This window comes from Vigna umbellata, chromosome 11, assembly GCF_029865625.1.
Source record: "Vigna umbellata cultivar VRB3 chromosome 11, Vumbellata_1.0, whole genome shotgun sequence".
In the NCBI taxonomy this organism is placed as follows: Eukaryota; Viridiplantae; Streptophyta; class Magnoliopsida; order Fabales; family Fabaceae; genus Vigna; species Vigna umbellata.
In genome coordinates, this window is record NC_142175.1 from 27,937,975 (window position 1) to 27,951,200 (window position 13,226).

General features: G+C 31.5%; 2 protein-coding genes across 2 annotated transcripts; one reads left to right on the forward strand and one right to left on the reverse strand.

Annotated features, from left to right (window-relative positions):
- The first annotated feature begins 1,036 nt into the window (after positions 1 to 1,036).
- Positions 1,037 to 3,175, forward strand: LOC124841752 (dof zinc finger protein DOF2.5-like). Its single transcript, XM_047318081.2, has 2 exons — positions 1,037 to 1,188; positions 1,779 to 3,175. Exon 2 carries the CDS (start codon positions 1,824 to 1,826, stop codon positions 2,682 to 2,684), a length of 861 nt encoding a protein of 286 aa, XP_047174037.1. The 5' UTR covers positions 1,037 to 1,188; positions 1,779 to 1,823; the 3' UTR covers positions 2,685 to 3,175.
- Positions 3,176 to 6,324: 3,149 nt separating this feature from the next.
- On the reverse strand, positions 6,325 to 12,387 carry LOC124841746 (uncharacterized). The gene is made up of 3 exons (XM_088101937.1): positions 11,942 to 12,387; positions 9,987 to 10,135; positions 6,325 to 6,767 (listed from the first exon to the last, which is right to left on the reverse strand). The coding sequence occupies exons 1-3, from the start codon at positions 12,125 to 12,127 to the stop codon at positions 6,629 to 6,631; spliced, it is 474 nt and encodes a 157-aa protein (XP_087958063.1). The 5' UTR covers positions 12,128 to 12,387; the 3' UTR covers positions 6,325 to 6,628.
- Between the last annotated feature and the right edge of the window lie 839 nt (positions 12,388 to 13,226).

Genomic DNA, 13,226 nt, shown 5'->3' on the forward strand with positions numbered 1-13,226 from the left:
TTTACACAAAATAAACATTGATTTACATTTATATGTAACATTAAGCTATAAAGAGAATTAATTAGTTATATCAAAAGCATACGGTTTAGCACATTTTAGTTAGCTGCTTAGTCAGGTTTTGAGTTGTCATGTTGGTAAAATCCTTGTTTACGATTAATTCATAGCATGAGCACACAGATCAAATTTTACTTTTGAAATAACCATTTAATTGAAGAATCGAACGTGTTCATAACTTTGAAAGCAATATGGTGCAACCGTTGAAAACACACGCATGTAGGGAAGTTTATTGAACATATTGAAACATTATGAATTAATTTAAAAAAAACATTATGAATTCAAACAAACCGAACCCTGTATTACGCATAAAGGAAATAAAATCGAACATATTTTTCCGATAAGAGATAAGTTAATTGAATAAATAATGCTTAAGATTAAGAATATAGTCTTTGATTCTGGCCCAAAATAAAGAGTACTTGATTACAGAAAAAGTAAGTTTGACTATTTGAACCGCCAATAAGAGTCTATGTTTTTTGAAAAGTTGAAACACTCCACAGTACATACTCATTATTCTGAAAAAAAAAAAGAAAAAAGAATGGATAAATATTAAAACCATTTTTAGATTATAAAATAGTCTTTTCAAGAACTGTGTCTTTCACAAAGTTAAATTAATTTTGTATTACAATTCGTAAAAGATAAAGTAATTTGAAAATGGACAATCGCATTTTGATACTAGAATTGTTTTTAAATCTATAGGACATTATCTTTCACTTTCTTTTAAATAGAAAAGTTAATTTTTTTAATACCATTTTATCCTTCTAAAAATGGTCAGATAATTAAACGGTGTCAATAACTTTAAAAGAAAGAGAAGATAAAATAATAATAATAAATAATATGATATACGTGACGAAATATAAAATTTAAAAGGAAATGAAAAGAGAGTGTGTATATGTTGATTATAGAGATTATAAAAAAAAAAGAAAGAGTGAGTCCCTTAAAGGCTAAAAGATGGATGATTGGTGAAGAGAGATATTGATAGTGTAGTCAAACGAAAGAAAACACTTGTGTTATCTCTTCTCGCTTTCTCCTTTTCCTTTGTTGCATTCATAAAGTAAGCCTACGCATAAAGCCACCCCACAAACCAACCAAAACATTCTTTCTTGCACTAAGGAGCAGTTCCAGACAAACAAGGTGAATTTCTTTCTATCTCTCTCTCAAATCACCCTTTGCTTTTCTTTCAATTTCATGGCTCTACCATGTCTTTTCTCTCAACCACAATACTCAGTTATTTATTCTGGGTTTCGCCTTCTTCAAAAGCTGACACAAAATATCAACTTCCACTAGATTTCATACTTGTTTCTATCTTTCATTTAATTCATTTTCTACCAAGATATATATAAATATATATATACCAGACGATTCTTGCTACACATTCCACCTTCTATCTTTTTCTACCAAACCAAGTTTTTCATCAAATCCCATAAACAAAAGCACTGCTTTTTCTTTTCCTTTCCTTTTCCTTTTTGCTCTCGTGTGCGATCATTTGTTAAACCAAACAAAAATTTATAAAAGTATTGATTATTGATTCCTTTACATTTTCTAAAACTTTGTATTTATCTTAGTACTATGTCTTTGATTTTCTTGTTGACTATATATCTTCAAAATTCTTCTGTGTAAACTTCAAATCTCTGAACCATGTAGTTTTATTTGGTTGGGTAAAGCTGAGTTTTTGTGGCTGTGGAGTGTAGATTGTTGTCACATATGAGCACTTGTAACTGTAGGTGTTCGTTCTGTCTCTTCTGGGGTTTATTGGAGTTGTGAGAGTCATGGAGGGGATGGCTCCAAATTCATGTGCAAGGCCAGGTTTAGAGAAGAAAGCAAGACCACAAGAGCAACTGAATTGTCCAAGGTGCAATTCAACTAACACAAAGTTCTGTTATTACAACAACTACAGCCTCACACAGCCAAGATACTTCTGTAAGACTTGTAGAAGGTATTGGACAGAAGGAGGGTCTCTGAGAAACGTTCCGGTTGGAGGTGGTTCAAGAAAGAACAAGAAGGTCACTTCAGGAGGAGCAGGAGCCTCGGCTTCATCATCTTCATCGTCATCATCAAAGATTCCTGACCTAAATCCCCCAAACCTCTCAGCTCTCTCTTCACAAAACCCTAAAATATTACATGGTGGCCAGGATCTCAACCTGGCTTTCCCAGCCATGGACAAGTATCATCATCATCATGGCATCTCCCCTTATGTCGAGATGCAAAACAGTGACAGCACCACTCATCATCACCAAAACTCTCCTTCTTGTTCTGCTGCTCCAACCTCTCTTTCGGCTCTTGAGCTGCTAAGGTCCAGCATGGCATCTAGGGGTTTGAACCCTTATGCTCCTTCTTCCTTGATGCCAAACTCAGCAAACAACAATGCCCTTTACCCATCAGGGTTTCCCATGCAAGAAGTCAAACCAAGCCTCAGCTTTTCCTCAGTTGATGGGATGGGAAATAGATCATACGATCATCAGGTCCAAGAGAGGGGTGGCAGAGTTTTGTTCCCTTTTGGAGATGTCAATAAGCAGCTTTCTGCTGCAGGATCAGCTGAAGTGGAACACGGTAAAGAACAACAGCAACAGCATCAACAAGGAAACTCAACTGGATATTGGACTGGAATGATTGGTGAAGGGACATGGTAAGAAAGAAAAATTGGGAGGAAAAAGGAAAAAGAAACAAAAAATCAAGAGAACATGCATTAATAATTAACATACTATATTTATATAATATCTTTATTTTGATCTTCTCTTTCCACAATATGGATATCGTTGGCCTGAAGTTGTTCAGAACTAACAATAGGACACACAAGGTTAATTATTATTACTACACACCTCCTTTGTTTATGTGAGAGTTCTCATCTCGATTATTGCTTTTAATTTACATATTATATATATAGACATAGAAGAAGAAGAAGAAGAGATGAACATGCAATTCCTGTATTGATTGAATTCTTGTGTGGGAATGAAGCAGATGTTGTTCATTGTACGTATGGTTTTTGAAATGTTTGGTTGAAAGGAGTTTTGGGGTGATGAAGGAAAGAGAAAGAGAGTTAGGTGTTCCAAGTTTGTAAGTGTAACCATAATTATAAATTTGGTTGAGTTGCTTTGTGGTCTTTCCAGCTACTCTTTCTATCTCTGTGTGTGCAAAAATTAGTGGGTTGTCAGCTTTGTTGTCTTCATTATCACATCTGAGATTCTTCCAACTATGAAAGCACTTTGGTGGAATTATTCGGAGGAATTATAGTAAAAGAAATCAGAAAAGGAAGGACAAGGGAGTGTTGTATGATCTCAGTGTTTTAGCTGATTCAGGAATTAATGTCACACCCACTTTTAATGCAAGCTAGGATTAATAAAACAATGTAATAATAATACTATTAGCATATTAGCATGAGCATATAATATAATTGGACAAATCTTGAAAATTGGATTACCTGCCCCAACTAAATATACTACTAACCTAATAACATATTATATATAATTGTCATCCACTTGCATTCATTATTTAACTTCATCAGTGTGCCCTATGTCATCCATCCACCTGCTGTTAATTATAGTATTTCCAATGACTTAGAATTTTTTCTCAAAAGCACAACTTCCTTCGGTATTTTTGTGGGGTCCTCAAACATTCCCTTAGGGCAAGTGGAAACTGTTTCTTCCACTGGCTAGGTCAATGCATTGCCTTCACATCTCCACCATTATTATTCATTAACAACAGCTAATGTTCATTTATGTTGTTCTGTTGTTTTTTTTTTCTTTCACTTTCAGTCATCTCCATTCGGGGACACAATACCTTTCTTCTTTACTCCAATCTCTTAATTATTGTTATTCCCTTTCGATCTTCTCAGGGCATAGATTCATCTTTCGAATTCAAAATCTTCTCTTTTCGCTGTTCGTCTCTTCAAATTCGTCAATTAAAATAACAGTTTCAGCTACGTAAAAGTCTCCTTCTCTGGTTCCCTCTATTCTCATGTCCTTTCAATTATACAAACACTATCCTTATCTAAATCATGCATGCTATTTTTCGTTGACTGAAATGACCATGTTTAACTTTCAAAATATTCGATTCAAAAATGTATCAGATATATTGTTTATAAAACTTGGTTTATTTTCATTTTTTTAATGTTTTTAAGGCTTTTTATACTGATAAAGAAATATATATATATATAACATATTTTCCTGTTTCTTATCAATAAGTTATAAGGTTTAATAAAATTAAACTGATCTTAAATTAAAAATAAAATAAAAAATAAAGGAATAAAAAGTTCTCTAAACATATAACATTTGATACGTATAAAGAATGGATGCTTGTGCCACTTTTATTAAATAAAATAAATTGCTGCTTTCTTAAAAATATAAATATATATGTATATATTTGAAAATAAAAATTGAATATCATTTAAAAATATTTATAAAGATGGTGCATTTCTCTTAAAGTTATTTAAACAAAAAAGAGTATTGAAGCTTCTAATAAAGTTGATATATAAGCATTTAAATTTTTAAGTATATTTTCTTTACATGTTCAGGAAATAATGGAATAAACTTCCTTCAACACACAAATGCAAATAATGTAAGAAAATAATGAATGCAAAAGAACGGTAGAAAGTAAATAAAGGATATTTTATTTGTCGGCTGAAGTAAGTAAAGGATGTAACAAGAAATAATTAAATATTAATAAATTTCAATTTATACTTACCAAAATTTACTATGAATTTAAGATTATTATATGTAACTTTTATTTTTTTAGTAAATTCTCACTCAAATATTTTATAAAGTATATAAATTGAAAAACAACTATTAATTATAGTAACATAATTAACACAGCAATTTGTTTGTAAAATGTACCAAAGCATGTTAAAAAAACATGTGAATAAAGTTTATTATATTTTAGCAAAAATCTCACAAAGGCAATTTTTGCTAAAATACTATATACTTTGTTGAGATTATCTGCTGCCATTATAAAAGACATGTTTTGATGAGAAAATAAGGAGAGTATTCAAATATTTAGATTAGAGATAATATTGGCACCACATTCATAAAGTATGATATGAGAATCGGAATGATAAGTTATGAAATTAATGGTATAAAATTAAATTTAATTCTTGTAAAATCTAAAAAGTTTTAAAAAATTAATTTACTATAAAATAAAACAATGGTGAAGAACCTGATAGATTTTATTAATTAAAAATCGTAAGGTAATTTTGAATTTTATTATAATTTTAAAGGATTTAAGACTACATTGGAAAGAATAAGAGGACTAAAAAAGGTGAACTAATGTGTATTATAAATCCATAAAAATATATCATTTAATGTTGTGTTGTTTTCTATTTTGTGAAAAAGTAATCAAAACCAAGAGAAACATATTTGCTTAAAGGGAATATTGTACAAAACTAGAAAATATTCTCTATATCCATAAAAAATTATAAATGTGAGTAAAAAATTTAAATACAAAAAATACATGTTTTCCAGTTTTAGAAAATACTAAAACATGGCAATAATACTTCTTAAATATCTACTTTATAGTGATAAAACAAAACTGACTTTAAGGAAACTATTGTATTTTGTTAATGTCTTGTTAGTGAGGATCACGTATAGATAAATTAGTAGCCATAGTCTCATTAATAAGAGAATAAAGGTTGTTCCAATTAATTAACAAAAGATTAACTTGTCATTATATTCCTTAAAAACCAAATTTAAAAGTAAAATGTACATTAAATTCTTAATAGACATTAACAAACACATGATTTGAGACATTAAATACATTTCTTATGTGAGACATTTATTTTATTCCTCATAAAATTTAGCCTCTTAATTCTCTTAAAAATGATAAGGTAAAATTGAAAAAAGGAAGGGAAGAAAAGGAGAATATAATATAAGAATTGTATAAGAAAACAATATTTTATTTTTGTTTTTATAACAATCTGTACATTATTACTTTTCATAACAGAAGTCAAATTGACTTGTTAATCTATGATAAAAATATTAATTATTATAAAGGGGAATTTAGAGTAAGAAAGCACAAACATATAAAAGTATTCAGCTTTTGCGTAAAAACAAAAACATGCTTTGAGTTTTCAACATAGTGTGACATGGGTTTTCAAATTTCCACAAGATCATTCATTAAACTTTTCTCTCATACGAGAATGTCTTTACTTTCCTTTTGTGGCCAAAACTCAGCATTTGACTTGTCAAATTTCAGATGACGTCTAAGGTAAGTATTCCACTTATGCTCATGATGACAAAGACCTTTATTTTGAAAAGAGAAGGTTATACCAATAAACTTGGATACCAATGCAAAGGATGATTCTTGTATATCTCAGTTCGGAGGCATGAATAAAAGGAAAAAGGCAAGAAAAGAAAGGTACATTTTAAAAGCACCGTTATAATTCGATACATATACTTCTCTACTGTACAGAAATAACTCAACATATTTATTTGTTTAATAATACTTTAGAAGCAGCTTAAAAAGCAGTTGGCAACAAAACATTACTTGAGTATCCTTCCACTTCTGCCTTCTATACAAAGGTGTGACCTTTTTCCAGAACAAAAGGACAAGAGGCTCTTGAGCAGGTGACCAGGTTTTCAACATTTCACTTATCAGCATTGATTCCAAAAATCCTCACCTTGTGCATGTGGGGGAACTTTGCAACAACCAGCACAATCACAGCAACAGTATTGAAGAACAGCATTGGATTCTGATAGTCGGTTGTGTGGGAGGCTATCAAGTACCTGACAATGACAAACAATACAGTAAAGAACTATTCACTTTTAAAATTCTAACTAGGTCATAGAAATTTACTTCATAATATCAACTATTACTGATCTTCATCTTCAAAGGTATAAAAGATAATAAAGCTTTTATTTTGTTCAAATTCATAAATGTGAATATTAATAATGCGTATGTTATTTAATTATGCCAGGTTTTATTTTCATTCATGTTTTTAAATAATCTTTAAAAGAATATGAACTACAACTAGTTTGTGAGTTTACTTTTATCTAACCTCTCAAATTAGACAACCTTACAAATTAGACAATTCCCCACTAAGTAGGGTCAGCCATGGAATACTACAAAACCATTGTGTTATGTCAAGAACTAAAACCTCAGCAAGTCCATTTAAATCAACCTAAGGTGATACTCAACCATATTAACCTCAATAGATGTTAGCACTATTTCCCCCACTTGGTTTTTTTCTTTCTCAGGGTCAAACATCCTTAGATAAGATACTACCATATTTTCAACAGGTGCCATCTTATGATTTTCTGCTCCTCCTCTATAACATCCTCACATTTGCAGTACAAAGCTTATGTTGTTGATAAAAACTAACATTTAGTAACATGCAACACTGCGACTTTTACACCTGTGCAGTAGATTTTTCCTCAATGCTCAGGACAGTTTCTGCAAGAATCCGAATCACATCAAAGCTACAGACATGCAATCCTATTGCTGAAGCCAAAATCATATCCACAAGCATTAACTTCAGCTGTTGAAATTCTCAGTGTTGAAAAACACGATTGCTGTACCATTTTAGTGAATGTTTGGGAATGAAAAGTTCTAGGAAAATATTTATATTAACCACCCCCAAATGATTTCTCCAAAATAAACTGAACCAAATGGGTACTTGAACAGGATCAGTATTCAGTCATGATAAACTTCATCGATTTTGGCGGCACTAAAAAGTAAGTCTATGTGCAATGCTTTTGTAATCCAAAAATGCTTTCATTTTCAAGAATATCTTCGGGAAAAATAAAAATCTGCCAATTTACATGACCATCTATTTGGACTCTCCCTGGTGCTTACTACACTGAATCTTTGAGAAGGTTGTTTTGAAGTATTCAAATTTCTTTACTTTATTTCTCTTCAGCGCTTTGTTAAGGTGGATTTCTTATCCTCTTAAGTAATTTTGTTTTTCATTAAGATTTTGTTTCTCAAAGTAGGGGGCACCTTTAGAGAGAAATGTGTACAGTTTTAACATTGAGTGGAAAACCAATTACTGATACTGTGATAAAATAAATCGATATATGTAAGAAATCATGTCAAAATTTATTTCATTGATTTTACATTAAATATATAGTAGCAATAAATGAATCCTTTGTTTCAGAGGAGTCAAAATGTTTTTTAGACCAAACAATATTTGTTCTATCAAAAGAATTCTCAGGAAAAACTAAGCCATGTAAGCCCCTGGAAATTTCAGTTATAAAGACAAAAATAGCTTCACCCCAAATTCAAGGCAGATAATAGATCAAGCCAAGCCCCAAACACCATGAAGAATACAAATCTCCAGATCTTATGCTAACTTATATTTGTTTCATATAATTCTTTTAGCAAACATTAGTACTCATTCGAGAAGGCTCTTTGGCTTCTTAAATTATATTTGACCCAATATTTATATCCTACACTTCCAATAAAGCTCTTGGATGTCTATAATAGCAATTTGTAGGGGCACACACAGAGAGCATAAAAAAACTATCTATTGAATCGACATTTAGTATTAGCTATCCAATTGATTTTATACACTGATAAAATTCTTACCCTTCCTGAAATAAATCTTGATTTCAGACACAGTCCAATGACATATAAAGCCATTTGATAGATATGGAGCTATGCAGAAACTTTCATGAGTAGTCATTTTACATTACTTTTATATATATATATATATATATATATATATATATATATATATATATATATATGTATGTATGTATGTATGTATGTATATATGTATGTATGTATGTATATATGTATGTATATTTCTTTTCTTCTCAAAAAACATTCTTGTTTTCCTTTTTCTTGTAAAACAATTGTTATGTAACGTTCATTATACAGATATAACCCTTCAAATATAATGAACTTCTAAGCAAACAACCATAATTCCAGAGGCATTCAATTTATTAAGCTACATTGCAGCTAAGTGACATCTTCTCGTACACAGAAGAGAATCAACACACAAAATGAGTGAAAAGGGACAGTCTAATTTGATCAGTAGTCTTACGACCAAAGAAAACATGTTTTGAAAAAAAAAATTAATATATTGGACTGTAGTGGCCAATCCCAAAAAACAGTGTGGAGTGGCTGACCCTGAGCATGCTATAATAGGATAGTGTGATGGCTATCATTGTAACCAATTAGAACAAAAAGGAATAATGGGTAAGACTTAGAAGACATAACAAGACATGACGATAAACCTGCTTTAGAGAGATTTAAAAAACAGACAAAACTGAACTATGGCAGAAGGTCATGGTTTGCCAGAGCCAGTGACAGGTTTGCCAGAAAAGGGCTGTAGGGATCTGAGATGACACAAAACTACAGAGGTTATGGAAGACCAACAGCTGTCACAGCTAACCAGAAAATGTTGGAAATGTTGTTGGATAGTGGTGGGAGTTTGTTGGTAAGGAGAACAGTGGGTGTGCTACTTCATAACATGCATGTGACAGACAAAGTAGTGTTTCAGTTCTGATTCAAAGAAATGGGCAAAACCCATAATTGTCCCCAATACAGCCCTAAACAATGCTGTCTCAAAAAGTTTTTTTTTTTTCAAGCTACAAGGTCCAATAACACATTCCAGCAACGATTTTCTGCAATTTTGCCATCTACCACAACTGTCACGGAGAATACTTTAAAAAGTGATGCTATTCAATTTTAGTAGCATAGCATGGCCAATTGTGTCACTATTTGATATTATTTGCAACTATGAATTGGATAAACTGTTATTCATGGTTTCTACATAAGCATTAAACTTATTTGCAAGTTCTAGCACACCAAGAAGTGAATGCTTGAATAACATTACAGGAATGACACATACATTTGCTCACATCAGTGTATAAACAATATTTTAAGGAATACTGTTTAAATTTACATAGCCATGAGTGCACCACACAAACACATTCACAGATCCTATAACATCACCAGAAAGCAAATACCAATTATGGCTTGCATATTAGAAAACTTACAGGACCAAAGGAACAACTGTTAGAAACTTCCTGTTACGAGTAAGCTGCTTTCCATTGTCTACCTGCTCCCACCATGTCAATCTATTGTAGATGCCTTGGTCCTCTGCAAATGGAGTTCCTTTCTTCCAGTGAAAAAAGTGATATGTTACCTGATGGACACAACATAATCAATTAAGCCATTTAGAGATATTAAATTATTTTTAACATTAATTTAGCAATAATTTATAAACAATATTAATATATAGACTGATACAACCAATCAATTTTGATTGAAAGTAGAGAAGACAATGACCTGCTCATTACTTCAAGAAGTAATAAATGATAAAAAATGAGTTTTCCAAATATTATGTTTAATGTGTTTGATTAGAAGACATAACTTCCACTCCAAAAAACAAAAGGACAAAACAAACGTGATAGAACGTTCATTCCAAACCTATCAGTAAGAAAAATATTTGATGAAGATAAGCATTAGGTTCTATGAGAAAGCACTATCAAATAAACTAATATTATACTTTATAAGAATGACTACACCTTAAAAGACACCGTGAAACTTGAAATGGCTTACTTTTAGAATCAAACAGAGCATAAGCAAGAACTAAAAATGAATATTGAAAGATGATACTTGCAAATACAGTAAAATAAAAGCACATCCAGTACAAGATTCACATCAATTAAGAGGAAGCACATGTAGTTCTAGGTCAAGAGGAAGCAAAGAAAATAAGAATTCCCTGCTCTGCAGCTTTTCCACTTCCCAGAACCCCATTCAACTTCTTTTAACAATTTCAGAAACAGTTTCCATTCTAATTTCTAAAAAATAAAAATGTATCTCCAAATATCATCCAGAATGAAGAAGGCCAACTGTTCACAAGTAAGACGCCAAACGAATTTTTATGGCCAGTAATTTGGAGCAAAGCCAGACCATCATCATGCTTATCAGCAGACGGAGATTATGAGAAGCACAGAAACCTAGGGCATTTTTAAGCAAATTATATAGCTGCATAAATGTATTTCTCAACTGAGAGAGGCAAATAATGATTTAGGAAGAGCTGGGACTGTGTATACATCTATCAAAGTTTAGAACATGGTGGGGTGGGGCCATGGAGATAGGAATGAAAAGACAATGGTGTAATAATAACCAATTGTTTTCTTGAGCTTTACAATAAACTATATCTAATGAATAGTGAGAAAAACTGTGTTAAAAAGATGAAGTAGAGTAGTAAGAAGCTCAAAAACCAATGACCAATGCCAAATGATTATCGGGATAATCTAAACTTTTTGCTAAGATTATATATTGGTTAACACGTAGAATTTTAATAACCTTATATAGTGTCTACAGACCATTCTTTGAGTACTCAAATTCCCAATAACTAACTTCCTACCAAGGGAGAACAAGAACAAGAATATTGCAGAGTAACTAACTTCCAAGCCATGAGACAATAAGAACAAGAGCATACGCATTGGTGGTAACATAAACTAGGAATTAGGGCCACCGCCATCCTTGACAAGAGAAAACTGATGTAACATAAACTAGGAATTTGTACATGCATGGTAACTCACATATTGTCTGTGATCTTGCCAGATGACAGAAGTACCTCTGATTTGCATGTGCATGATAAAGGTAATTCCCTTCCCCACCCAATCTCTCACAATCAATGTTTCGGAATATTAAAACCATGTATTGTGCCAAATGGATTATAATCACATACTTAATAACGACGAATGAAACAATAAATTAAGACCCCGATTCTATCCAGGTCAATCACAATTAAAATCCATGTAAGATGGCATTCAGCTTCACATATTGCGCTTACCCTAAAAAGCCTTAAACTGCAAGGTCATCAAGACCAGGGATAAATCAGGTAACAAATCAAAGACCCAGAAATCAATTTTATTTTCTCAGAACAAAAGGCAGTAATTAAATTAATTGATTAAAAGAAGTAGAAAAAGGAAGATACAGCAAAATGTGCGAGATTAACGATGGTCCATGCGATGCCAGGGGAGCAACCGAAGACGGAGAGAACGAGGATCCAAGAAAAGAAAAGGATGAGGATGTAGGTGGTCCAGACGCCAGGGTACGTAAACCACTCCGTGTTCCGGTTCAGATCCGCCGGTGGCACCGCCTTCACGTACAGATTTGCCATCAAACCCAATATAGATTGATAGATACCCTTTTGACGCAAAACCCCAATTACACGATCCCAGATGCAAAAGTTTCCACCTTTCAAATGCTTGGACAATTTGATGGGGCTTTGATTGATGGGGCCTCAAAATTTCAAAACCCAGAAACACACCCTCTTCTCTTTCTCTCTCTTTCTCCTTCTCCTTGTCTCTCTCCCTCTCTCTCTTTTATTAAAATATCAGGACGATGGATGGCGTGTGTTTCTGTGTGTGGAGGAATTGAAATTGAAAGCTTAAATTGGTTTTTACTCGTAAATAATAGGAGTCGTAATTAATGTAGGGAAGAAATATCTTTAGAATAAACCTAACTTTTATACATTTCTTAGGGCAGCGCAACGACGTCGTTTATGATTACACAGATTTTCTACAAGGCTGGATACAGTTATTTTTGCCAAAGTTGAAATAACCAACATTATTTCTGATGAAGTCTGAATTTTATTATGATTTTGTATTTATTTCAGTTTTTTCTAAATAACAGTGCATGTAAAATTTGATTAATGAAAATATTATGTAACTATTTTCTTTTAAATTCATTAGGTTGAAAATAATGATCATTTATCGACACTTCCCTTTAAAATTCAATAATTACTTTAAAAATAAATGGTAAAGTACAGTTCAAAAACATATTAATTACTTTTATTCTTGCAACCAAAGTCTTATTTTAAAGTACAAACACAGAAGTTAAAGTACACATTATTCTAAATAACTTTCCATAACATTAATTGATTTTGACGATTACAAATAAATGAAAAATAGTTTCTGATTTTCTTAAAAAGCATAAAAATAATTATTAGTTCATATATTACACTTAACAAATTCATTCCTTTAAAATATGTTTTTAATTACTAGATTTTAATTTGAAATTAAAATTAAAATTTCAAATTTTAATACATTTTTTACGTGTCAAACCCATTCTATTTTAATATTTAAACTATTTATACCCGTTTAATATATTATATTTTAATATTAGTTAAAAAATATGTTTGATAGATAAAAAATTAAATATAATTAAATTGAAATAATTATTTTAATTTATTTTTTAAGTTTAAAAACTAAAATATA